Source organism: Labeo rohita, chromosome 6 (assembly GCF_022985175.1).
Source record: "Labeo rohita strain BAU-BD-2019 chromosome 6, IGBB_LRoh.1.0, whole genome shotgun sequence".
In the NCBI taxonomy this organism is placed as follows: Eukaryota; Metazoa; Chordata; class Actinopteri; order Cypriniformes; family Cyprinidae; genus Labeo; species Labeo rohita.
In genome coordinates, this window is record NC_066874.1 from 7,098,233 (window position 1) to 7,126,076 (window position 27,844).

The 27,844-nt window shown below is 34.2% G+C and overlaps 2 protein-coding genes across 2 annotated transcripts; one reads left to right on the forward strand and one right to left on the reverse strand.

Annotated features, from left to right (window-relative positions):
- Nucleotides 1–1,075: 1,075 nt before the first annotated feature.
- tbx19 (T-box transcription factor 19) lies at nucleotides 1,076–11,991 on the forward strand. The gene is made up of 8 exons (XM_051113387.1): nucleotides 1,076–1,498; nucleotides 3,688–3,952; nucleotides 6,444–6,578; nucleotides 6,939–7,000; nucleotides 9,244–9,305; nucleotides 9,419–9,607; nucleotides 11,370–11,505; nucleotides 11,632–11,991. Exons 1-8 carry the CDS (start codon nucleotides 1,263–1,265, stop codon nucleotides 11,867–11,869), a joined length of 1,323 nt encoding a protein of 440 aa, XP_050969344.1. The 5' UTR covers nucleotides 1,076–1,262; the 3' UTR covers nucleotides 11,870–11,991.
- Nucleotides 11,992–15,430: 3,439 nt separating this feature from the next.
- LOC127167375 (IQ calmodulin-binding motif-containing protein 1) lies at nucleotides 15,431–25,390 on the reverse strand. The gene is made up of 13 exons (XM_051113386.1): nucleotides 25,118–25,390; nucleotides 24,672–24,837; nucleotides 24,477–24,597; nucleotides 23,330–23,423; nucleotides 23,139–23,238; nucleotides 22,871–23,043; nucleotides 22,677–22,783; nucleotides 21,829–21,950; nucleotides 21,590–21,732; nucleotides 21,041–21,189; nucleotides 18,635–18,766; nucleotides 18,372–18,528; nucleotides 15,431–17,448 (listed from the first exon to the last, which is right to left on the reverse strand). The coding sequence occupies exons 1-13, from the start codon at nucleotides 25,221–25,223 to the stop codon at nucleotides 17,228–17,230; spliced, it is 1,791 nt and encodes a 596-aa protein (XP_050969343.1). The 5' UTR covers nucleotides 25,224–25,390; the 3' UTR covers nucleotides 15,431–17,227.
- Nucleotides 25,391–27,844: the final 2,454 nt, after the last annotated feature.

Genomic DNA, 27,844 nt, shown 5'->3' on the forward strand with positions numbered 1-27,844 from the left:
TTTAAAGCAAAACGTAAACAAATAACACCTCCATCATTCATTTTAAAAGAAATATCTTGATTTAGCATTGTTTTAGAGTTCTAATGTCATATATATATATATATATATATATATATATATATATATATATATATATATATATATATATATATATATATCAGGTCATGACGTTAGTGGAAGATATCTGTTTTAAGCTAAAATATAAATATATATTTAAATATAAGCCTATTGTGGGCCAGTGACAAATACGAGTGTCCGAAATTTAAAGTTTAAATCTCATGTGCTTAGATGTCGTTGCATTCGATTTTTGAAAAATATGTAATACTTTTTTATTGTTGCAATAATTCTTAAGGTTGTTCCATCTGACCCGTGCAAACGTACCTTTTCATAAAAGGTAAAAAAGTGATAGACTTTCAAATTCAAATATCGTGCTGTTTTATTATTCTATCGTGAGACGACGGAAAAAAAGTTCCTTGCATATTCTTTTGATCTGACGATTATTCCTGTTGTGACTTTTTAATAGCCGCCCCCCCCCTGACAGTTTTAAGCCACACAGAAAAGGAAAAAATCCAAATGAGTCTTTCAAGAGACTGGAAACATATTAATAATAAAGTACCTGCACTGAAGTCATTTTTTAAGTGGTACTGTAATTACATACATCACGCATTGATACATTTTACAAAAAGGAAAAAAACCGAGCTGTCCATGGTTCTGAAAAACGTGAAAAACGTCATTTATGTATTTGCAGTATATGCATAAAACAAATCCGGAGCGTGATTTACGAGTTGTTTTCCGTCATGCTTTTCATTCCTGTACGTAAATTATGGTAGCGTTTATTATAATACGTTTATTTTTCTCTCTTAAGTGTTCTTGCTGTAAGTTTCCTTTGAACTTTCTGCGCAGGTTTTCCTGTTATTGAACAGTATAATAATTCCTAAATATAAATGTGAAGACTTTAATTTCGAACATTAAAAGGAGGTTGAACTGAAAACAATAGGTTGTGAGTGAATCACTTAATTGGAGAAACCCACGTGACTGCAGGTTTGTCCTCCGGTCATAAGAACAGGTGGTCTCAGAGAGCTGAAGGTACAGATCAAACATCACACTGCTAGTATACTAAAGAGAGTTGTTTTTCTTTTATGATTCAAAAGTTGTGTTAGACGCAACGTTACGTTTAAATCTTATCATTCATTTTAGTGAGCTAAAGTTAAAGTCCAGTTGTTTTCTACTTGACAAGTGCGTGTGAGATTTGCCCGTCACTCATGAAGGTGGAGGAAGAGCTGAGGAGCGCCGGCGGCGGCGGAGCGGTGACCGGTGCTCGGGGTGGCAATGACTGCTGCATCACCAGACTGCTGAGCGTCGTGGAGAGCGAGTTACAGGCCGGGCGAGAGAAGGGAGACCCCACTGAGAAACAGCTCAAAGTCAGTCTGGAAGATTCCGAACTTTGGAGAAAATTTAAGGAAGTGACAAATGAGATGATTGTGACCAAGAACGGCAGGTGAGCCACTATGAACCTGATGTCAAAGTTTTAAAACTTTTAAAAATTTTATTTTAATAAAGCAGTGGTGGTTGATTAAAACGTTTTAAATTAATTAAAACGTTTGTTTTGCACAGAAGCTGTTAAAAGGCAGGTTTGTGTTGCTACTCGAACTTATCACAAATAGCATTCATCGTTTTTATATTCAAATATATTTCTTATTGTTTATACATTAACGATTTTATGGTTATAATTATTATATAGTATTTCATTCGTGTCGCGTCAGAAAATTAGATCTTACGCGTTTAGTGATATGTAAAAAAAAAAAAAAGTTGTAATGAAATAATTACGAAATTCGCGTCTTAAAGACTAATTTTAACTATATTTTTTACACCTGATCATAAAATGACCCACAAAATATTTTGATAGCGAAGTCACACAGATGTATATGATGCAACAAAATGTGCCTGCATTATTTAACAAAATATAAAATAAAATGCCATTTATTTTAAAAGGTGATAAGCACTCTTCAAGCAAAGCACATTTATTAGTTTCTTAAGTAATGAAACAATATTTAGATTGTTAGAAATTAAGATAAAAAGTATATGGACACTTTCTGGTTGTCACTCTGCTGTGTAAACTCAAGCTTTCAAAAATGGATTAGAAAAGTTAGATCTGAAAAAAAAAGTTTTTTAATAGTTTGTAACAAAAATGTACTGTAATATTGTTTCTTGAGAGAACAGAAAACTGAAGTTTTGAATCATAATTTGAATCTAAACTTTAAAAAACTATTTTATTACTCTTAATCCTTATGAAAATATTTATTAATTTGTCAATTGTACTTTTGGTGTTAATTTCTTTGCAAGTGTTCTGATAGCATTAATAAAATCAAACTCTGTTCCTGTGGTCCAGGTATCCATCAGCAGGTTTATTATTTTGTGTTGCTGGTATTGGCACATGGTGGTGTTTTTATGTTTTTTTCGATCTGGCAGATTAATTTAATTGAAAAGCTTGTTGTGGTGTTATCGAGCTGAAGGGTGACTTGACCAACTCGTTCAGTAGTTACAGGTCAGCTCTGCAGGTGGGTGTCCTTCCATTTGCAGCCCCTCTTAAACTTGTTCTCATCCATAAAAAATAATCATGGGGAAAAAAGATGAAAATGACTAGCGTCCAACCTCTCATGAAGTTCATGCCTGTAACTGCTCTTAGAGTTTTGGCAGGCAGTGTGAAACATTGTTTGGGGAATAACTTTTTAGTCGTGTATGTGAGTGTGTGACAGCATTTGGACAGATTTATTAAGATTTAGATATGCAAATTCTGTTACACTTTTAAAAATACAGGTGCTTAAAAGTTTCTTCACAGTGATGCCATAGAAGATCCATTTTTGGTTCCACAAAGAACCATTCAGTTAAAGGTTCTTTAAGGACCCATCTCTTTCTTACTTTTTATAATCTGAAGAACCTTCTTTTGCCACAAAAAAACCTTTTGTGAAACAGAAAGGTTCTTCAGATGTTAAAGGTTCTTTATGTAATCATTTAGACAAGGTTCTTCTATGGCATCGTGAAGCACCTTTATTTTCAAGAGTGTATCATTTACTCTTCCTCATGTTGTTCCAAATCTGTATGAGTTTTATTCTTCTTCATGTGGAACACAAAAAGATGATGTATTTTGGTCTATGCAGTGAAAGTCAGTTTGGTCTAAAACAACATTGGAAGCCATTTACTTTCATTGTATGGAAAAAAGACATGTTTCAAAATATTTCCAAAGTGAAGGATGGTATAGAAGAACTGTTTTGGGTTCTACAAAAAAACCTTTTAACGAAAAGGTCTTAAAAGAACACTTTATAGTGTAAATAACATTGTGATAATCTGAAATACCCTCTTAAAAATAAATGTTCTTTATTGGCAGTGATGGTTCCAGGAAGAATCTTTATTTTTAAGAGTGAAAGAATATTTTGTGCAGTGGAAAGATTCCATGGATGTTAAAGCTTGGAACCATCAATGCCAATAAAGAGCCTCTATTTTTTAAAAATTGGTTCAGAAACACTTTTCACCTGAGAAATTTCTAGTAAATTTCACAAATAATTACAAAGAAACTGCATGTTGAATTAAACCTAAAAAGTTCAAGTAGAAAGACTGTAATAATAGCTTTGAAAAAGCATTTTTAGGAGATCTTCTGTACTTCTTCTGTTGTGATTTCTCCTTTTGTAGGAGGATGTTTCCAGTTCTGAAGGTCAGCGTGACGGGCCTGGATCCCAACGCCATGTATTCGTTCCTCTTGGACTTCAGCCCTGCAGACGGGCACCGCTGGAAGTACGTAAACGGCGAGTGGGTCCCCGCTGGCAAACCCGAGCCTCACAGTCACAGCTGCGTCTACATCCACCCCGACTCGCCCAACTTCGGTGCCCACTGGATGAAGGCTCCGGTGTCCTTCAACAAAGTCAAACTGACCAACAAACTCAACGGAGGCGGCCAGGTACAAAGCATATAGTGAACTGAGTAGCTATAACACAACTTGCACTATCTTCGACCGATTTCTCAACTAATCACGTTGTTAAATTGTTCCCCGTAAAAAGTCGGAGTAAACAAAGACCCCCTGCGCATTATGCACACGAAACGCTCGAGTTGCGCAGGTGTGTATTGCCGTACGTGACCCGTTGGGTAATCTTGAGTAGCCTCTCAGAGCTCTTGTGTGTCCAAACAGGCTTGTGCAGCTTTTAGGAGTCTTGGCCTGCCTTTAATCACCCTGTGCGCTGCCACGGGGAAATTTCAAGTGTGCATTTATACAATTAGTGCGCTCCTCTGCATCCACTTCACCTATGGAGCCCCTTTGTTCAGCAGGGACTGCATGTAAACAGGAATAAACAGCTCTTAATTACCACTTTTCTCATTTAATGCACTTCCTGCCGTTCAGACAGAGAGTGGTCTACTTCAGCTAGCCATCCTGGCTTTCAGCGGGGCCGCTGCGAGGTGCTCCAGCCCGCTCCATTCGAGTATGACTCCGCCACCAAATTATTATTGGTATTTACATGACCCCTCCCCTGCACCCTCCCCGCCACCCCATCCATCCTCTTCTCCTCTATGCCTGTCTGTTCCCTATTTACCGGGGTTTTTAAACGCAGAGCTGGCAGCGGAGAGGACGATGAGAGAGAACCAGCTCTAAATGAAATAATTGCTGTGGTTAGTTGTACATTATGGTAATTACCTCTGTTTTTTCTATGCAAAATTAATTTAGCCATCAGTCCTTAGATGTTCAAAAAGGCAACATATTAAAAAAGGCAGCGGGGAGAGAAAAGCACACAAAGCCCTTTATGTCCCCTGTAGCCATGCAGATGAGTACCTGCCCCTCATCAGTCATTGTAATCTACCAATTAGACTAAAAAAATGCTGCTTTTCTCTCTCGTTCCGTCCGGCTCTTTCTCAGAATTCGCTCGATAGATTTATTCGTGCTTGACGTTGTCACTGCAGTCATCCCAAGAATTCAAGAGACAATGCACTGTCTAAATGTAAAGACCTGCCTATATGCAGGATAGTGATACTGTCCGAATTTTCAGCTGATGACTTGGAATGTTATTATAAAACAATTTTATAATGACATTTTGATTTACCTTAATTCTCAGAGAATATGCAAAATGTTATTTATTTTACCAAAATCATACAAAATGCATGTTTTTTTTTAATTTAGTACTGACCTGAATAATATATTTTACATAAAAGATGTTTACATATAGTCCACAAGAGAAAATAATAGTTGAATTTATAAAAATGACCCCGTTCAAAAGTTTACATACACTTGATTCTTAATACTGTGTTGTTACCTCAATGATCCACAGCTGTTTTTTTTTTTTGTTTAGTGATAGTTGTTCATGAGTCCCTTGTCCTGAACAGTTAAACTGCCCGCTGTTCTTCAGAAAAATCCAGGTCCCACAAATGCTTTTTTTTTTTTTTTTTTTTTTTTTCATTTTTGTGTATTTGATCCCTTTTCAGCAATGGCTGTATGATTTTGAGATCCATCTTTTCACAATGAGGATAATTGAGGGACTCATATGCAGCTATTACAGAAGGTTCAAATGCTCATAGATGCTTCAGAAGGAAACACAATGCATTAAGAGCTGGGGGCTGAAAATTTTTGAATTTGAAGATCAGGGTAAATTTAACTTATTTTGTCTTCTGGAAAACATGTAAGTATCCTCTGTAATTTCTGAAGGACAGTACTAAATGAAAAAGTTACGATATTTAGGAAAAATGTACACATCTTCATTCTGTTCAAAGGTTTTCACCCCCAGCTCTTAATGCATTGTTTTTCCTTCTGGAGCATCAGTGAGCGTTTGAACCTTCAGGACAAACAAGGGCTCATGAACAACTATCAATAAACAAACAAACAAATTTTTTAAGAATCAACCATATATAAACTTTTGAACAGGGTCATTTTTATAAAATTAATCTATTTTCCCTCGTGGACTATATGTAAATGTCTTTCATGTGAAATATCTTATTCAGGTCAGTACTAAATTAAAAATAACATGCATTTTGTATGATCTCTCTCATTTTGGTAAAATAATTAACATTTTGCAGATTCTGCAAGATGTATGTCAACTTTTGACCTCAACTGTAAATGGCTTTGCTGTTACTTTTGATCAATTTGATGCATTCTTTTTTCATGTTTATATAATTAATGTAATGTTCTTGTATATATGGATAGTTCATCATGAAGAAAGAGACATATATTAGCCATACAGCAGTTTTACAAATAGCTTTGCAAGTTCAAATGCTTTGCATTCAAAACCTATTTGCAAGTCTGCATCCGCTTTCACCTCATTTAATTAAACTTAATTAAAATGAGGTTAAAATACTGTATGTACCGGTACAGTATGGACCTACCTTAGCTAAAGTCTGTATGTACACTTGTAAAGAACCACTTTCTTTCTTACTTTTCATTTCTCTTTTGCTCTGTTTACCTGGTCCAGATCATGCTGAATTCTCTGCACAAGTACGAGCCTCAGATTCACATTGTTCGTGTCGGAGGCAGCCACAGGATGGTGACCAACATCTCTTTCACAGACACTCAGTTCATCGCTGTAACAGCCTACCAGAATGAAGAGGTTAGAGCATCTTCACAAAACACTTAGGATTAACATAATTAAAGGCATAGTTCACCCAAAAATGAAATTTCTGTAATGATTTATTAACTCTTTCTCTCATTGAATAATGACCAAGGAGTCTTCTAAAAAAACAAAATGAAAATTAGTGCAAACATGCATTACTTTATATGCAGTCTTCTGAAATCATATGACAGAAAGTCTTTTTTAGGCAAAAATGTACCTTACAAAATAACTTTGTTTGTGTTCAGTTGAATGCGAAGTATAATGATTGTATGTACAATAACTGATGAAAATATTTCATCTCTGATGTATAAGATCAAAGTAAATTATACTTACAATCTTCCGGTCTCCCCTTCACAGATAACTGCACTGAAGATAAAGCACAATCCGTTTGCCAAAGCTTTCCTTGATGCGAAGGAAAGGTACAGTTCAATTCAGTGACATTAACCAACAAACACCGTCAGTGTCGGAAGATAAGTTCTCACCGATTTAACAATGCGTATTTCAACTCATAATAATATCATAGCGGGCATTAGTGCTAGTCAAGCTAGCATGACTGTGCGAAATCAGCCTTGATTAGCAACCAATTATTAAACGTTTATGCATTGAATCGAGTGAGTGTGTGAGTAAAGGAGCTTGTTGGAGAGGCAGTGTGAAGTGAGAGTGAGAGATTTTGAGCGGCTACGGTGAAGAATGTGTGAGATATTACACAGCAATGTTGGTGGAATGAGCGCTGAATTATTGTACTCCAATAAATGCAGTCATAACTTCATCGGAGCAGAGGTACAACACTTTTCTGAAAAATACTCACGTGAGACTGTAGACAGTGTACAGTGTAAATTTAAACTATTAGATGGTGAAAAAAGAGAAAGTGGGGACAAAACATTATGAGAAATGATAACACTTTAGCTCAGGGACCAGTTCTCACTATTAACTAGTTGCTTATTAGCATGCATATTACTAGCACATTGGCTGTTTAGTAGTACTCATAATGCACATATTAAGATATCTACTAATTTTAGATATTTTAATCACACCCCATAACTAAACTTAACACTACAACTACCTTACTAAGTATTAATAAGCAGCAAATTAGGAGTTTATCGAGGCTAAAGCCTCGCTGTCAAGTGATTAATTGCAATTAATTGCATCCAAAATAAAAGTTTTTGTTTGCATAATTTATGTGCGTACTGTGTATATTTATTATGTATATATAAATATACACACATGCATGTATATATTGAAGAAAAATATGTGTTGTTTCTATATTAAAAATATTTATTTATAATATCAATGAGATGAATATAAATACATACATATAAATATTTTCAAAATATTTACTGTATGTGTGTGTATTTATACATACATAATACACACACATATTATGTGAACAAAAACGTTTATTTTGGATGCGATTTAATTGTGATTAATCGTTTGACAGCACTGCTTTTTGTATAAAGAAAAGATATAATATGCATATACAATTAATGCATATTTTAGTACCATTATCTATAATTTGCATTGTATTCATGACAAATGCAAAAGAAAAACTCTTTTTTTTATTTAAATTAATATAAATTAAAGGTAGTGCAATAAATATTTTTGATATGAAACCTTACCATTTAAATAATATATTTTAATATATTTGCAGTAATGAGTTTGATTAAAAAAGGTGTTCCAGTATATGAACACTGAATTTAAATAAATTATTAGAAAATGTATGTGATGAAGTAAAATCAAAGGTGATATGTCAGGAACAAATGACCAGAGAGCGCAAAATGATATGAGAGGTTATGAAATATTTACCTGTGAAAGGACGTACATGCAATAAAAACCTGACAGGCATCACATGATTTGCCTGAAAAGAATATAAATAGCAAAGTCCAAAGTAAAATGACTCATGATAATAATAATAATAAACAATATTTGTATACACTGTACCTTTCACAAGAATTTTTGGTAACACTTTACAATAAGGTTCATTGGTTAACAATATGAACTTAGAATGAACAATACCTCTACAGCATTTATTAATCTTAGTTAATGTCAATTTCAGCATTTACTAATGAATTATTAAAATCACAAGTTGTGTTTGTTGACATTAGCTTACATGCTGTAAGCTAACATGAACAAACAATGAACAACAGTATTTTTATTAACTAACAATAACAAAGATTAATAAATAGTGTAATAAATGCATTGTTCATTGATCAATCATGTTAGTTAATACATTTAATATTAACAAATGACACCTTATTGTAAACTGTTACTGATTTTTTGCATATATTAAATTCAAAAATACTGACAGTAAAGATATTTAGAGTGTTACTAAGGTGCTTCAAATAAATGCTGTTCTTTTAAACATTCTATTCATCAAAGCATTTTGTGAAGAAAAAAATCAGTTTTTACAAAAATATTAGGCAACACAACAGTATTCAACTCATATTAAGAAGAAGTGTTTCTTGAGCAGCAAATCAGCATATTAAAATTATTATATGACACTAAAGTCTGGAATAAGTATATGCTGAAAATTCAGCTTTGCATCAGAGGAATAAATAAAAAAAAACAATCCCAAACTTGAACAATAGTGTATTTGATTTATTTGTGGAATATTAACCATTATGATATATTAGTTCTACATCTGAGAAGCTTTTTCTCTCCATAGGAGCCATCCTAAGAATCATCTCGAATCTCCAGTTGAAAACCAGCATGTGGGGATACCGCACTGTTAGTCACTTATTTTTCTGTTTCTGTTTACGTAATCGTTTTTAGAGGTAATTAAGAAATATTTACAGCATTATGTTATGTGAATCACATTGATGTCCATTTGTTGGTTGCAGGCGGATGGTTCATATCAAACCCCGACACTCTGTGTTCTGCTAGTGGTGGTAACTTTCCCTATCCTGGAGGTTTACCGCTTACTCCCCACCATGGGTACAAACACTACCCAAGCCTGCACGGGCACCGAGCAGCCCCGTACCCATCTCCCTACCTGCCCCGCCATCATCACCACCGTGGCCATAATTCAGGTGATTTAAGAGAGTGCAGTTTAAATCATGTCTATAATTACAGACAATCATGCTTTTTGTATTAAGACAGGGTTTCCCAAATGGGTTTTTAAGAAGGAAACGCAGAGGGTTTGTATGCTGATGAAAAGCTAATAATTAATAAAATTTAATTTTTGGCTGCTTCTCACAAACTCTATCTCTGTATGTGCTATGAGTTTAATGCATTTGGGAACAGAGTGTGTGTTAAGACATTAAGGCTTGTATGCCTATATATAACATAAATTATGTCTCTTACTGAAATATGAGGTAGAAAACCACAAAAAGGCTTACGTGATAAAAATACCCATTATTCTATACATATTTTGGACTATGGGGGATGCCATTATTTCAGTGGCTGCACTTGGTGAGCTACTGATGCTACCTGTTGCTATTTTTACTGCAACACAACTTGGAAAATAAAATATTGATACAATGCCATTATGTGGCTTTGGTTGTAATTTTTAGTTGAAGAGTAACAAGAGAAGTAATGTAAGTCTTTACTGCATTCCTAAAGATAAGAAGAGGAGAAAAGAATGTAAAGATGCCTGTGGACAAATAAAACTTCCTGAAGACCTGCGTCTTTGTTCTCTCCACTTCAGCCCTGATGCCTTTGAGGCTTTTAGTAGACCTCAGCTACTGAAAGAGCTTACAAATGCCAGAGACAAGAAACGCTAGATGCCATCCTGGCAGGATGTAAACTTGCGACACTTGTCATGACGCCGCAGCCAATGAAGAAGTTTCTCAGCACGGATTTCCCTCGATATCCGGGGGTGCTTATACTACTTGTGGGGAAAAATCGACGGTACAGCATTTGGTTTAAGCTTACACTTATATCCATCGCCATCTGTAAGCGCTTTCAATAGCTGTGGTCATTGTATCAGTATTTTGTTTTCCGATTTGTGGTAAAATAGCAACAGGTTGCACTAGTAGCTCACCAATTTCACGTCATCGAAATAACATCGCCCTCTATAGTCCAAAATATGTATAAAACAATATGGATTTTTTAAATAACATAAATCTTTCATTGGTTTTCTACTACATATTTAAGTAAGAAACATAATTTATGTTATATTTAGCCATACAAGTCTTAATACTTGTGGTTCCCTTCAAGTTAATAATTTGCATGATAAAATGTTTGCATAAACATTTTTGTGGATTTTACTGCATTTCACCAGCATTTCACCAACATAAAAGCCTGAGGATTTGAACAGAAAATAAAACATAAATATTAGTATTGTAAATTGCAGTGTAAAATAAAATTACTGTTATAATTATCAAATAATTCTTAGTTTGCAATACAATTGTAATTTACAAAAGTAATATTTCTTCATTTTTAGAATTTGAGTTTAAACTAATAATTATAGCATTATTTTATTATTATTATTATTATTATTAAATAAAACACTAAAAAAGATAAAATATTTTATGTTTACTTACATGTCATGTGACGACCATTAACAGTCATCAGAAAACCATGAATATGCAAATGTGTCAATAAATTATTGAAATATTAACTTGAATTCTTGGAGGTTACTTCAAAGGGTTTGACTCACAAAAAAATTGGGAATCCCTGTATTAAGGAAATAAGTTATCTAAAAATGGAAATCACATAATTTTTAAAAAATGTACTAGTCATTAATTTCTATATAATAAAAGTAAATGGGAATACAGTCAAGCTCTAATAATATCTGACAAATAAGTTATGAATTTTTCTTACTTCAGTTTTTCTCATTTTTCTTTGAAGTGTCTCTATCTGAGAATCTGAGTCCAGGTGCTGTGCAGATGTTCTCCAGTCACGAGGGCTGGACAGGCGTGTCTCCTCCTGGTCCTGCTGCAATGCTGTCCATGCAACCTGCTCCAAGCTCACCTGGAGCCAGCAGGTCAGAAAGAAAAGTGACTTATACATTTAAGACTTACACAATATGACAATATACCAACAATAAGGTAATATAAAGATGTTTTAGATATAAAACTGTAAGTCATGTTTGCTCATCTGCGGTTTTCAGTCAGTATCCATGCCTGTGGACGGTGAGCAGTTGCACTGTATCATCCAGTCCTCCAGGGGGCATTGTGAGCGCCACACACAGCCAGGAGGAGCCCGCCGACGGAGGCTCCACCTCAACATCACCCTGCTCTTTACTCCAGGGTCACGGACCAACCAGCTCCGAGGGTGGTGTAGATCAAGCCAGTCACAGTAGGGTAGGTGGGGTGAGCTGGTCTTCGGTCTCCACCCACTCATTTTGAGCAAAGAAGGATGTGTACATGATATTTGAAAATTATGAGTGTAAAGCTGGTTCTGAAATGTCAATGGTCTCGTCCCAAATGACGCCATCAGCCATTTCTGAGTCTATGCTTTAGTGACATAATGGCTCTTTTGGAATCAAAAATTGCTGTAGGAACTCTAAATACTGTGAAGGGTTCCTCCAGTAACCCCATCATGAAAAAAAAGTTGATGTACTTTGATTTTATTTTCCAGAGGCTTCTAACGGTCTGGAATTCTAAGGATTCCAAAAGAGAGACAGATGGTTTCACTGAAAAACTAAGAAACATAGTCTGTCCACCTTTTTATTCCCATACAAGTGGGGACGGCCATTAGTAAATTACTTGGGTGTGGCTTCCGGTCTCATCCGCACCCAGCTATTTTTAGCTGTACAAAACAGCTTGTCTTGTTGCTTGATATTGCAATTTGGTGTGTCTTACCATATTATTTTAATGTACTATCTTAATTATGAACACACTGGTTTGTAGTGCAAACAGTTTTATGGTTTACTGCACATTGTTATTCTTCTCGTTATTTCCCATAGCGGCTTATGAACTGGAAGTCTCACCCATTGGTGTACTTTCGCACTGAAGAAAAACGTAGATAAGATCACAAATCTGAACAGGGCCATCTTTTATCTTTTATAATAAGAAAAAAGGAAATTTTATGTGCTTTCAGTGTGTTGTAAACTTGCCGTTATATCGTATTTTGGTATGTTACAAGTCATTGCAATGGATCTAAACACAGCTTTTGTGTAAATGTTGTCGTCAAAGTCAATGATCATTTAACAACACAAAGGTCATGGGTTCAATTTCCAGAGAACACACATCCTGATAAAAAAAACTGTAATTTTAATAAAAACATCTGTCATATTACTATAGATGTACATTACCATTCAAAAGTTTGTGGTTGGTAAGATTTTTTTGAGATTAGTCTCTTGTGCTCACCAAAGCTGTATTTATTTGCTCAAAAATATGACAAAAACAGTATAATTGTAAAATATAATTACTGTTTAATGTAACATTTTCTACTGTAATATAATTTAAAATGTAATTATTCCTGTGATGGCAAAGCTGAATTTTCAGCATCATTACTGCTGTCTTCATTGTCATATGATCCTTCAGAAATTATTCTAATATGATGATTTGCTACTTAAGAAACATGGTAGTGTTGAAAACCCATTGTTCTTGCATTTTTGTGGAAATGGTGATATTTCTTTCTGGATTCTTTAAAAAAAGGAAGTTCAAAAGAACAGCATTTAAAGAATAAGTTCACTTCGATAATGAAAATTTCCTGATAAAATACTCACCCCCATGTTATCCAAGATGTTCTTGTCTTTCTTTCTTCAGTCGAAATTAAATTAGGTTTTCTGAGGGAAACATTCCAGGAATTTTCTCCATATAGTGGACTTCAATGGGGATCAACGCGTTGAAGGTCCAAACTGCAGTTTCAAAACGCTCTACACAATCCCAGCCGAGGAATAAGGGTCTTATCTAGTGAAACAATAGGTAATTTTCTAAAAATAAAATTATATGTATATACTGTTTAACTACAAATGCTCATCTTGCACTAGCTTGACTTTGCGCTTTACGTAGTCATATTGGAAAGGTAATGCGTGATGTAGGCAGAAGTACTGACTCAGCGTTTACAAAGTGAACATTCAAAGAAAGTCAAGCACCTTTTACAAAAAAGGTAAAACAATGCTGGACAATGATGTTGAAGTTGAAGGAGAAAACAGGAAGCAGTTTTACTCCAAGACAAGACAAAACCAATGTTATGCACGCGCGGCTGAACGAATCACTCCCCCCGAGACGACTCGTTCTGCCCGAGTCACATTAAAGATTCGTTCAAAATGAACGAATCGTTCAAGAACGACCCATCACTAGCTTGAATTCAGCGAAGAACACAAATAACTCGGTTTATATCCAGATGATACAGCGCTGACAAACAGGAGAGATACTGTGCACAACCATACAGTCAGAAGGCTTTTAAATCAACAAATCACCATCATTTACCATAGATTTACTGTAGTAGCACAAAATGCACAGTGGTATTGTGACCGAATGTGAGTATTGTGTCGAATGTACTATATTATTAATGTAAACCTGTATTAAACCTATTAAATGTAAATGGAGGAGTAATGGAATATAATCACAGTTTTTATTTGTGATTAAGCTGTAGCGTTTATGGATTTATACTACATGTATTTAGACTCATGTTTTTCATACAAATACATAGAAACCATATTAATGTTTTACCATGATATTGAGGTGCTATATTTGTGGTTTTAACTGAGATTATCATGATCTAAATGTATGGTACTATGTAAGACCACTGGTTAATAAAAACAACAACAACTCAAACAGTTAGAATAATTCAGTTTCACCCTATAAAAATGAGGTTGCTACAATTTTTTACTAAAATTACTGATTTTGATAATGAACATAAATCTACATCTCCATCCAAACTCAAGCTACTATCAAATGTGTATTTCTAAGAAAATTTCTTTAAAAAAAATGTTCTAGTATTATTAATATTATGAGGCAACACTAACCTGTTTCATAATTTGGAAAGATATTACACATTAGAACATGTAGAACTAAAAAAAAAATTTTATTATTTTTTATTTATTTTGTTAAGGATAAATGACTGGAAAAAAAAACATGAAAAGTTGGTCATGTTCTGACCATAAAGAATAGTTTAAAACCACAATTTACCGTCTGGTTTTTACAACTTTCACATTGGAGCAAAAATCTGCCTTTAAACTTGAAAGAAATTTTAAAAAATGACATTTGTTGTGATAATTATCAATATTGACTAATGAAAAAAATTATTGTGATAATTTTTTGTCCATATCGTCCAGCCTTAGCGTGAAGTCATGCATCCCAGAGCTAGTGCAAGATGAGCATTTGTGGTTGAAAAGTAAACTAATTTGTAATTTTTTTTAGAAAATGACCGATCGTTTCGCTAGATAAGACCCTTATTCCTTGGCTGGGATTGTGTAGAGCCCTTTGAAGCTGCATTGAAACTGCAGTTTGCACGTTCAACCCGTTGGCCACCATTAAAGTCCACTATATGGAGAAAAATGCTGCAATGTTTTTCTCAACAACCTTAATTTCTTTTCGACTGAAGAAAGAAAGACATGAACATCCTGGATTACATGGGGGTGAGTAAATTAGGACATTTTTATTTTGTAAATTAACTAATCTTTTAATGAAAATATAAATCCTTTTTAACATTATGAATGTCGTTACTGTCACTTGTAAAGTTCTGATTTTAATCAAATCCCAAACTTTTGAAGAGTATTGTACATTTAACAGAAACTCATTCCTTTATGTTACATTCTTACATTTATTTCTCTTCACAGTCCTTTTTTGTACATTTGTACGACAGTCTGGTCAAAAGTTCAAAGCTGTTATCTGAACACAGAACATCTGACTGGAGTGACTCATAGAGAGAGCTTAATACAACTACAACTGTGGTAAAACTCAACAATTAGGCCCCAGCATAAATGGTTAGTTAATCAATTAAACCACTTTGGCATGTGGAACAAGTCAGTGTTTTGGCAGGCACAGTGAGTTCGCTCTTACCTGGACTTTTTACCTCCACAACAGCACACACATTCATTCACAATCTCTTTCTCTCTCTCACACACACACATATTCAATGCATTCACACTTTCAGAGAGAAACACAAACACATTACAGTCGCTTTCACACAAGCGCACACACACAGCTCTGCTTCCTCCAAAAGCAGGCCTCACTTACCCGCAGTTTTAAAATGCTGCATAAAGAGAAGACAATTATTCCCCCATCATATTTTTCCGCTCTTGAAAATGTTATTTTAATCGTGCCCGTGGAGTGGACCACTCTGTTGTTTTCACATGAGTGTAAAAAATAATGACGGCTGTCCAGTGAATGGGCCCTTGGCATGAGTTTAGGCCACTATGGGCATGCAGCAGACTCTCGCTCTCTCTCTCACACATACACACGCACACATCTAAACAGACACATGCACTGTGTTTCAACAACTTCAGAAAAGGACAGAGAAAATGCTCTTAATTTTATTTTCTTAATCCCCTGATCTCGTTTATTTTCTTTTTTCATATTAGTCCTTATTTTTCGTATGTAATGACCAATCGCATTTTAAGCCTTTAAAATGTTGAAAAATATAAAAATAAATTTTGAATAAAAAAACAACTAAATTACACAGCTGATACCTATGGAAGCCTGTTTCCACCACTGAATAAAAAAAAAATTGTGACTTTTTATCTCACAATTTGTCCTCGAGATTGCAAGTTTATATCTCAAAATTCTGACTTTAAAACACGCAATTGCTAGTTATTAACTCAAAATTGAGATTATGAGAAAATATCAGTCTTTTTTCCCCTCAGAATTGGGGCCAGTTGCATTAACTTAGTCTTCAGAACTAGTCTGACCAACTAGCAGTTAACCAAGGGGTAATCGGTCTGATATTTAGGATTCAGCTTAGACTAATCTAAGTTTTTATGTAACCGAATTTTAAACATTCTGACGAGTCTTAAAGAAAAAAATTAGATGACCAACTTTTAAGACTAGTCAAACCTTTTATACAACCGGCCCCTGGACTTTATAAATCACAATTTCAAGTTTACATCTTGCAATTCTGAAAAAAAAAAAAAAAAGTCAGAATTGCAAGAGGTAAACTTGGAAAACAAGGAAAAAAGTTCCAAAGATACCTGACCCTAACATCCTAAATAAATAAACAAATAAATAAATAAAACAACTAGCCCTTAATATGATGTGAAAAAAGTGACTACAATAGTCTTAAACCTGACTGCTTGTGTACTATGTACCTGAAATGTTTAATTAAAAAAAAAAGACAAGAACTCATGTACAAGACAGTGCCTGTATTGTTGTGCAGTTTTTAAAAGGGACAGTTCACCAAAAAAAATGAAAATGTACTTAAATCTCAGTTGTTGTTTTTTTGTTTGTTTGTTTGTTTTGTCCAATGGTGTACCAGTATTCTTCAAATATCTTATTTTGCTTTTCACAGAAAAAAATCAATTATACCAGCTTGGAATAACTTAAGGAAGACTAATAATAGAATTTAAATTTTTTTGGGTGAACTATCCCTTTAATAATAAACATTTTATAAGTATAAAACATTCTGTTAGATGGCATAAATGAATGTTTTAGTATTTATGTAGCTAAAGGACTTCAGCTTCACTGTACTTGTTCTGTTATTTGTAATCATATTGCTCTTAAATCATATTGGAAGCCCTAATGTGCCATAAAACCTGTTCAAATGTACCATTCTTTCTTGTTGATATATTGCAAATAAAGTTTGAGTTTCATCATCTGTTAGCTGCCGCCTAGATACAGTGACTCAATGTCCATGTCATACTCTTTCCTGGGAGGCTCGTCTAGGTTGGAGAACTCATCTCCAAGCATCCTCCACCACGGGAGACGCATGCTCTGCATCAAGGCATTGTGGGATTGACGTGCGCGTGTGGCCACAGGGCAGGAACGACTCAGGAACAGACTCACATCCTCCGCTCTGGCATCCTTCAGGGATGGCGCATCTAAAATGAACAAAAAAAAAGAGGATTTAGATTGATGGTACTCATTGTCCATAACATTATTTAGATGCTCCATAACATTTCCAGCTGTTCATGATTTATCGGATAAGGATTTTTCAAAATATTTTTTACTCACAATTAGTTAAACCCAACAGTTTTTGGCTTTGGCATTGCTACAAAAAGGTATATTCATTTAAAGATGCACATGGAGTTATAAGGGTATCTGCAGGATTTTTAAAATCAAATAAAAAATAATACCATATAACCAGGGTAGGGCAGTGTCAACTCTAAAATGACTGTAAAAAACATGATTTACAGTTCAAATAGAGATTTTTTTACAAAAACAAAGATAAAATGATAAACTTAACATTTCAACCTTTAAACCATTTTCAAGAAATAGGACGAGTCAAAAGTATCAATAACTACAATATTTTAAACAATTATTATCCATCAATTATTATATTAATTTAAAAACGTGAATATATCTTCGTGTCTTAACTGTTTCGATTTTTATAATGCATTGACATTAGATTCTTGCCAATCCACCGGTTCAAATTTACAACTACGTGTTTGCTGCGTAAAAATAAGGGTCAATTTTCTATTGAAGCCCGTTTCCGCCACTGAATACAAAATAACTGCAAAAGGTAATTGCATGTATCTTACAATTCAGACTTTTTCTCACAATTGTGAGTTTACATCTCCCAATTTTGATATAAACTTGCAGTTGTAAGAAATAAAGTCAGAAATGTGGGATTTAAAAATGTTTGGCACATGCAATCTAGGGGTATTGCACCATATACATAATCTATGCAATTTTGCAAATGTAGCCACATCTGAAATCAGGGTATGTTTTGGGTCTTACGCTTTGCAGAATTCATAAAATCATTCTTGACATCAGTAGATCAGCCATAGATCTATGTATGTACTTAGTAAAAGCTCCAAGTCTGTGTTGATCTGTGCCAGTAAAGCCTGTGTGTGCTGCTCTTGTGCCCGATCAGACGCTCTGTTGATCAGGTGCTGGTGCAGGAGACTCTGGGCTCTCTGATGGAGCTCCACACTGCCCTCTGCTGACGTCACAGATGACTGCGCAACAGAAAAAAAAGACCAACTTTTAAAATAAAATGTTATTAAATGAGAATTTGGCTTGGATAAAGCTTAACTGATGCTTTAACTTTAAGACATGACTTACAGGATATAGAGAGATGTGCTCCTGTATGTGTTGCCTGAGCTCCGTTCGTCTACTGTCAGTCAGTCCTTTGGGTCCTTTTAATGGCGTGAGAAAATTCCTTTGTGCTTTACGACGTTTTAAAAAACTCAGAATCTGACAAACAAGTACATGAGCACATAAATGATCAAGATTATCTCAACCTCTTTAATGTATTAAAATGAAAAGTGACCAAGATTTATGTTCATTACTGTCATATATGTACAGAATCCATGGTTATTATAGTTAACCTAAACTAAAATCATAAAAAAAAAAAAAAAAATCTGTTACTTGAAATAAAAATTAAAGGGTTAGTTCACCCAAAAATGAACATTCTGTCAATAATTACTAACCCTTGTCTCGTTCCAAACCCATAAGACCTTCGTTCATCTTCGGAACACAAATTAAGATATTTTTGATGAAATCTGAGGGCTTTCTAAACCCGGACAGAAACTACCACATTCAAGGCCCAGAAAGGTAGTAAGGGCATCGTTAAAATAGTCCATGTGACATCAGTGGTTCAACCTTCATTTTATGAAGCTACAGGAATACCATTTGTGCACAAAGAAAACAAAAACAACGGCTTTATTCAACTATTTCTTCTGTATGAGAACGACGGTACTCTACTAAACATGCATGTATTCTCGTTGCTTTATAAAATTAAGGTTGAACCACTGATGTCACATGGACAATTTTAACAATGTCCTTACTTAGTTGCGTTGATGTCTATTCAGCATCAGAAAGCTCTCTGAGCTCTTAAAGTGAACCTATTATGCGTTTTCAAATATGTCCTTTCATGTAGTGTGTCATGTAGCTGTATGTGAACATAACCTATCTGCAAAGTTGTGAAGCCGACAGTGCACGATACATAAAGTTATTGTCTATCAAAACAAAAGAGTCGACTCACATTTGCCTAAACGAGTCGTCAGGATTTCAAATCTTTTTCTGTTACGGCCACACGTCACGAAGTAACAGATTTGCATAATGTCCGCCCACGTTCTACGTCGCGAACAACTTGCCCGCCCATACATTTTCATGGGGTTTAGGTCACATGGAAATTTACATGTACATTATACGGAGGATGCTGTATCATACGCTGTGAGTAAAACTGTTTTATATTCACTTCCAAAAGATGATGAACCTACAAAGATTGTATTTTCTAGCGATCGTTCAAAATACATAGTTGTGTATGTTATGTTGTGTGACAACCCTGCACATGTCATGCTAACCGGGTGTTTTAACAAATAATGCTACCTGTCTGATTTGTGATTGACCAGCACTGTCTGTTTTTCATACTGTAATGTTATGTTTAGGGTTGGGGTAGGTGTGCTACCCATTTGTTTCAAAGCCTCACACAATATTAATATCATGCTGGAAGCAAAATCTGATAGGTAGCATTTTGTTCAAATGAACTTTTGTCGCTGTGCTCTGATGCTACCATCTGTTTTAATGGGAGGTAGCAAAATCTGACAGGGTAGCACAAATTGTCAGAACACCGGTTCGGTTATAAAAGCAAATTGCAAGCACTTTCCACGGTAGACCGTGCTAACTTGTCGATCAGCCACTTCAGCCGTTTCATCGTCAGACTCTGGCTGGAATTGTTATGGTAAAATCGATGCCATCTTTTCTATGTATTGACAAGTATCCAGGGCTGTCAGTCAGTTATGGCAATGGGCATTTCGTTTTCCGACACGCTGTACGCGGTAGACCAATCATAAAGGACTGCGTCATCTGACCAATCACAGCAGTGAGGGCTCACGGAAAGGAGGAGTTTAGAGAGACTGATTCTTCGAACTGCTTCGTGCGAGTCGTTTATGAATCATTTAGAAATGGGGTAAAATTAAATCTATTTTTGGAGAAAACTGAAGTGTTTTTGACCTTGCATATGTAAACCTGTTTTGGAAGTCTATTAAAACAATATTAGCAACCTTTAAAATGGCATAATAGGGGCACTTTAAAGGTCTTACAGGTTTAGAAGGACATGAGGGCAAGTAATTAACAACAGAATTTTCATTTTTGGGTGAACTAACCTTTTATGTCTTAACTGGAACAAAATAAAATAAAATAATTTTTGCTAGTTGCTCATTTTTATTAAACTTCATTTAAATTGATGTACCTAAATAACTAAAACTTAAATAATAATAAATAAAAAGTACATATTTAAATAATAATAACCATAATAAAATCACAAAAACACACAACTACTACTAAACACTTTTTAAAAAACTGAAATAAAAATGAAAAATAGAATAATAAATACTAATTCCAAATATTAAGAAAAATTATAATAGAATCTCAATGATACTAAAATAACACTGATAGAATCTAAACTTATTCCACTAAAACCCCTGTCCTTTAGTGGTAGTATCTGGGTGTTAGCTGTATACTCACAGCTCTCTGTAGGATGACAGCAGCTCTGTGCTGTCTGAGAATGTATCTGTGCTGCTGGAAGTTGCGTCTCTCTCTGTGTCCTCTCCACACTCTCTGAATCAGCATGGCTGCCTTGTTCTCCAGCTCCCCCAGGTATTTCTCCACCTGGGCTGAGAATGGTGAACATTCATAGCAGTTAAATACCTCACGAAATGGTCTGACAAGCAGTGTTCTTTTATGTGATGACATGCTTATATTTTCAATTTCTGTTTTAATTTTAATTTTGTTGAAAATGTGCTTTTGTATTTTTAGTATTTGTTTTTCCCTAAAATACTACTATTTGGGTTATTATTATTACATAAAAAAAATCAAATTTTAATTTTAGTGTTTCACTTTATATTACTAATTAATTAGTTGCCAATGCATTTTCTAATTTTTCTTTCGTTTAAGTGTTTTATTTAACATTTCTATTTTATTTAAACTTTTTTAAATTTAATAAAGCATTTTAATAGATTTAGTTAATAAAAAAAAAAAACCTCATACACACAACAAGGTTTGATTTTATGTTACCAGCTGGTAGTAGCTCCATCAGATGCAGCTGGTGTTGGCGGAACTGTCTCATTGCTCTTTGTCTTCTCAGACACACTTGATGACGTAGTTCTTCTTCTGCACGTTGTCTCTCGGTGTGTTCCTGTTGTCGTCTGCGCTTTTCCCTAATGCACAAAAATAAATCTCATTTACCATATATAGAGTCTCTAAAATGTAATTTTCTTCATTTCACAGAGGGACCGGCTGTATCATTTCCTAACCTGAAGCTGCGCTGTAATGTGCTGACTGCTCTGGGGAGTTTCCTCAGTCTTTTTCTTGTCTGATGGGCTCTCCAGGCTGCCTGGATAATACAAGCTGCTCTCACATATTCCTCAGATGGCTCCTTCATTATAAGTAGAATAGAAATGAAAATACATAAACAATAAGAACACAAGAAAACAGCCAGTATAATTCTAAGGGGTCAGATAGTATAAAATGATCATATAAAATGATCCTTTTGATAAAAGAAACCTTAAAGGAATAGGTACTTACCCTCAGGTCATCCACAATAACCTGTAGATGAGTTTGTTTCTTCATCGAAACAGATTTGGATAAATTTAGCATTACATCACTTGCTCACCTTTGGATCCTCTGCAGTGAATGGGTGCCGTCAGAATGAGAGTCCAAACAGCTGATAATCTTGTAAATAGTAAATAGCCGCGAGTTTGCAATAAACAAATCAATTATAACTGTCTCCAAATCCTCTATCCATAAAACAGTTCTTAAATAAGATGATTTGTTTATTACAAACTCAGATTTTTGCTTCACAAGACGTTAATTGATGGATTGGCATTGTGTGGACTCCTTGTGGATTGTTGTGATGCTTTTATCAGTTGTTTAGACTCTCATTCTGACAGCACCCATTCACTGCAGAGAATCCATTGGCGAGCAAGTGATGTAATGCTAAATTTCTTTAAATCTGTTGAGGAAACTAACTCATCTACATCTACATCATTTTCTGCAATTTCTTTTTATTATTAGGTGAACTAACATTATAAGTGGACCTAAAAGGAAAAAATAAAATGCTACCAAATGTAAAATATGATGCCTTCAGCTGGTGGCCACCGACCTTAGTGTCTCTCCATGGGACGTCTGAACGCAAGTGGTCAATAAGCTGATCCAATATAGAGTCGAAGCCTTTGCCACGCCAGTCTTTCACAGCCAAATCAGCTAACCCTGCAGGACCAACCATTGGAAAACTGGTCTAAACACTCAGCATCTAAAACTTGAAGATGTTCTAATATCTACAGAGTGTGATTGTACCTCTGTATCGCCTGTGAATGAGCTGATGGGTTGACCTGCTGTGATCCATAATCAGAACAAGGGTCTTTACAGCCGCTCTGCCAATCACAGGATTTGAGCTGCTAGACATTTTATACACAATATCATCCATGATGTCAGTCAGAGCCCTGTTTCCCATTTCAGCTACAACAGCACTGCAGAAACAATTGGAAAGATATATGAGTATTTGGGTGTGAAGCAGTTACACGGATAAAGATTGTATTATAAACAAGATGGCTTTTTGTTGTACCCATTTGCCCTGAAGATATTGTTCCAGAAGGTGACAGTAACAATGGAGACATCATCGTCTTCACAGATCTGGATGCTCTCATAATGTTTAGATCTCAGTACTAAAAGGAGAATGTTAAAAACAACAGTTTCATTTAATCTCTAAATACATTTTGTAGTAGTTAATTCACTAAATTTATAGAAGTTGCTTACCTTGATGAATGAGATGTATATGAGCCCTGAGGAGCCAGCCAATCGATTCAAAGACTTTTCTAAATAAACGAATCATCTCATTATGTACCTTGTCCTGTTAAAGAGAGAAATGATCTGGTTGGTTACTATTCAGCTACTAAATTTTTTTTTTAAACTTTTTGGTAACATTCCATTCAATATACATTAACACTGTATATACACTATCAGTCAAAAGTTTATAAACAGTAAGATGTTTTAATTTTTTTTTAAAAAGTTTCTTCTATTTACCAAGCCTGCATATATTTGATCCGAAATACAGCAAAAACAGTAGCATTTTGAAATATTTTTACTATTTAAAATAACAGTTTTCTCTTTGAATATATTTTAAAATGTAATTTATTCTTGTGATTTCAAAGCTGAAGTTTTAGCATCATTACTCCAGTCACATGATCCTTTAGATGTCATTCTAATATTCTGTCATTCTAATATTCTCAAAAAATATTATTATTATTATTATTATTATGTTGAAAAGTAATTTTTTTTCGGGTTTTGCTGATGAATAGAAAGTTTAGAAAAACAGCATTATCTGAAATAGATCTTTTGCAATATTATACATATCTTCAGCATCACTTCTGATCAATTTAAAGCATTCTTTCTAAATAAAAGTATTAATATCTATAATTTCTTTCAGAAAAAAACTACACTGACTTCAAGCTTTTGAATGGTATAGTGTATAATGTTACAAAAGCTTTTTATTTCAGATACATGCTGATCTTTGGATCTTTCTGTTCATCTAAAGGATCATGTGACACTGAAGACTGAACGATGCTGAAAATTTAGCTTTGATCACAGGAATAAATGACATTTTTAAATATAATCAAATAGAAAAAAGTTATTTTAAATAGTAAAAAATATTTCAAAATTGTACTGTTTTTGCTGTATTTACGATTAAATAAATGCAGGCTTGGTGAGCAGTAGAGACTTATTTTAAAAATATATAAACTTTTAAATGATACTGTATGTAGTCGTTTGTAATCAAAATATAGCAAATGTAATCGAAAGCCAGATATAAGAAAACTAGTTTCAAACTATGACAGATATTTAAGATTTGTATCACTCTGAAAGGGTTTATTTTGCATGAACAATTCAGGAGACTGTAGTAACTTACCCGCAATGCTCTGTTCATTAGACGTTCTGCAAGATAAAGAAGGCTTTCCACCACAGATGGCAGAAATTCATGACTGAACACCTCCATGTCTCTGAAAGCACCTAGACCCACACAGCACGTGCTAGACGGATAAAAACACATGTTAAAACTCCATGAGGCTAAGCATGCATTTTAAGATATCTTACATTTGAATACCTGAGGAGGTCTGCCATCTGTGTCAGAACTGCATAGCCACCTTGAATCTTGGCTGGACTGAATCTCAGGGAAGATGAGCAGTACTGCAGCACACCATGAGAGTAAAGACACTGTTTGCATGCCTCCAGATCCCTCTGATCTCCTAAAGACTTCCTGCCTACAAGATCTGTTGATGTACAAGGTGTACAAGTTCATTTATATATGAGATACATGGATCTAGAACAGCTGTCATGTACTTAATCTAAAACTATTTCAAACAACATTTTATAATTTTTGTAAAATGATTATACATTTAGAGCTTATATGAACTGAGAGGATATATTTTGTACTTCTTATTAAGCATGTGTCACACTATTTGGGTGAACTGGAAAAAAATAACAGGTTTTAATAAAAGAAATTCTACAATGATAAATGTGGGAGAAGACAGGGCTTCCATTAACCTTTACCTTTTAATTTTGAAAGTACGTCGTTAAACTTGTTTTCAGATTTTTCTCGGGTGTCTGCGACCAGACGCTTCAGTTCTTGGTTCGTTTCATCTCCGGATGAACCCATTTCGCTTATCGGCTTGGAAAAAAACGTTTTGTATTTCAAATACAAGGATAATAAAAGCGCATGTCGACTGTCAAGCGTTTAATTAGTTTCTTTCTTCTTATAGCTTGTGTGAAGATGCAACTTCCATGATTTTTCTGCTTAAAAGCGACAAAAGGTTTCTACGGTAACCTTACGTCATCACACTGCGACCGTACGTCGTAGTAAGGAAAGTTTTCCCACGTTATAACGTATTATAACGTTAACTAGTATTTTTGTTAAAACAAGACAAAATTCACACAAAATTTAATTTATACTAAAGTGGTGTGCAGCTTTTTAATCATTTCGTATCAGACAGTAAATGAAATACATTTTTAGTGTTGTTATAAAGATTAATTTTGCGCATGATGAACATGGTAGTGGATTATGAAATGTGGTACCAATATGTCACAGAATATTTTCTTCATTTTGTTAATTCATGAATGACTGTTGTACAATTATGCCTATACCCCCAACAAGTAGAGATGCACAACTAGTGCGAGTATGTAATTAGTGGAGACGAACATGGCTTGAATCTGATTGTATGAATTACAATTTTATCTTTGTGTTTAACAAAACAAAACAAAACAAAAAAAAAAAACTATCATAATGCCAAGTTGCCAACCATGTGGTTGTTCCCGCGACAACAGCGCCTCCAACTGGATAAATCGAGAAGTCTAGAGCGTCATGAAAGATCTAAGTACACTCAGTAATCTTTTATTTCAGTAGTGCATACTATATTATCTGCATGTACAGTTTTAAAAATATATTTTAAGATAAGAAATCCACTACAACCACAGATTAAATACAATTAGCATTTCTTTTTCACGAGGGTATGCTTACACAATATAGCCTAGTGGGTGTGTTATGCACTGTGATTTTTGTTGAAATTTAATTAGGTTCAATAAATTCAATTTAGAAAAAGATGCTGTGGTTACTGACATACCCTGACAGATACCCTTGTGTAACTTAACTGTTTAGTTGCTGCTTTTGTATCGGCTCGTATAACACAACTTTAATTATGAATTTAAAACGAATCAAACAAATTACACATATAAATTTAAAAAAAAAAAAAAAGCTTTTTAAAAAAAGGTCAAATTACACAAAACCGGTGTTGTCTTATATAATAACAGTTACATGAAACATTAAATTTACCATATCTTCACCATAATTTACCATAGAACTAGAAGATTTTGTAGCCTATTTAAAAAAAATCTAGTTTTATATTTTAAAAAAGTTTTATATAACAAATATTTCTATTTTAAGCAGCATTTTGCATTATGAATTTATAATGTTTCAATATATTTTGGTCATTCAAAATTTAGCCTAGCTATATTGTGCAATGATTGTGCATAGTTAGGGTAGAGCCCAAAATAACTAATTTTTATTTATTTTTTATTTAGTTAGTTTGTTACGTCAGTTTACTCTTTGTGCTATTTCCAGTGAAAAGCGCACAAAAGCGCTAAAAATAGGCATAATTCCTTTCTTTTGTGTTGTTCAAAACACAATAATTTCTTCAATATTTGGCATTTTGAGTGCATTTCATGTTATTAATTAATATTCATTAAGGACTATTTTAATTAATATTAATTAAGAACCATTTTCTGTATAAAATAAAATATACATATATATGAAAGAATAATTTCCTATCATTTTTTAATTAATGCAGTAAGTTAAAAATAGAGCTAAAGTATTTAAAATCCATTGGTGGATTTGTTCCACTTTGTGGAAAAAAATAATGAAAATCATCTGTAATACCATGGTGTAGCCATTAGATGGCTGTATCTAGCCATGAGATGTGTATAGCCATTAGATCTTAGTTACAGACAAAGCCTGCAGAACACACAGCATGTTTTTTTAGGCAAAATTCTGCTGATTTGTAGATTGAACATAACACACATCTGTATTTTCGTCTATTTCCCATTAATTTCCTATGACGGTCATTTTGGACCGTGAACAACACAAGTGTGACTACTTTTTTATGACCATTTAGCTTTTTCGAATCAAGTCACGATTTTTTGACTGCCATAAAATTAATCTAGTTTCATTCTGATAAAGTAGCGATTATTCTCGATCTAAAATGACTGAACAACACCAGAGGGTTAAATAGGTGTTTTTTTTTTTTTTGAAAAATGTTGAAAAATTGCTCAACAAAAAAAAATTAAATAAAAATAAAACAGCAGCAACAACAAAAACTCATACAGCAAAAATTTCTCTTTATTACGTTTTTGGAAATATTTTTGTTTTTGTTTCCACATATGTTTTGATTATTATCTATTTTTAGAAAATCAAATCAAATTACGTAAATATTGTACAAAATACTTATTACACTGAAACAAAAATAAAAACTACTATATTCTGAAATTACGTTTTAACTAAATGTATTTTAAAATTATATATTTTGTATAGCCTAACAAACAGGATGGTTCAATCTGTAGTTTGGCGGAATTATTTGGATTTAATTTATGTGCATCATTTAAAAAACTAAACGTGACAATTTTAGAACGCTGAGCGCGGGATGATACAGAAGCGCGAAATTCTCGCATTCTTCACTCTGCAGCTTCTAGTGCAAGCACAGTGTTGTTTTCAAACTTACAATTGGGATA

Excerpts from the sequence above, each read along its gene's own strand:
- tbx19 (XM_051113387.1), top strand. The coding sequence starts at position 1,263 with ATGAAGGTGGAGGAAGAGCTGAGGAGCGCCGGCGGCGGCGGAGCGGTG. Across the intron at positions 6,579-6,938 it reads CAGCCTACCAGAATGAAGAG|ATAACTGCACTGAAGATAAA; the intron begins GTTAGAGCATCT and ends TCCCCTTCACAG. Across the intron at positions 7,001-9,243 it reads TTCCTTGATGCGAAGGAAAG|GAGCCATCCTAAGAATCATC; the intron begins GTACAGTTCAAT and ends TTCTCTCCATAG.
- LOC127167375 (XM_051113386.1), bottom strand. The coding sequence starts at position 25,223 with ATGGGTTCATCCGGAGATGAAACGAACCAAGAACTGAAGCGTCTGGTC. Across the intron at positions 21,733-21,828 it reads ACATTACAGCGCAGCTTCAG|GGAAAAGCGCAGACGACAAC; the intron begins GTTAGGAAATGA and ends TTTGTGCATTAG. Across the intron at positions 17,449-18,371 it reads AGACTTGGAGCTTTTACTAA|ATGCGCCATCCCTGAAGGAT; the intron begins GTACATACATAG and ends TGTTCATTTTAG.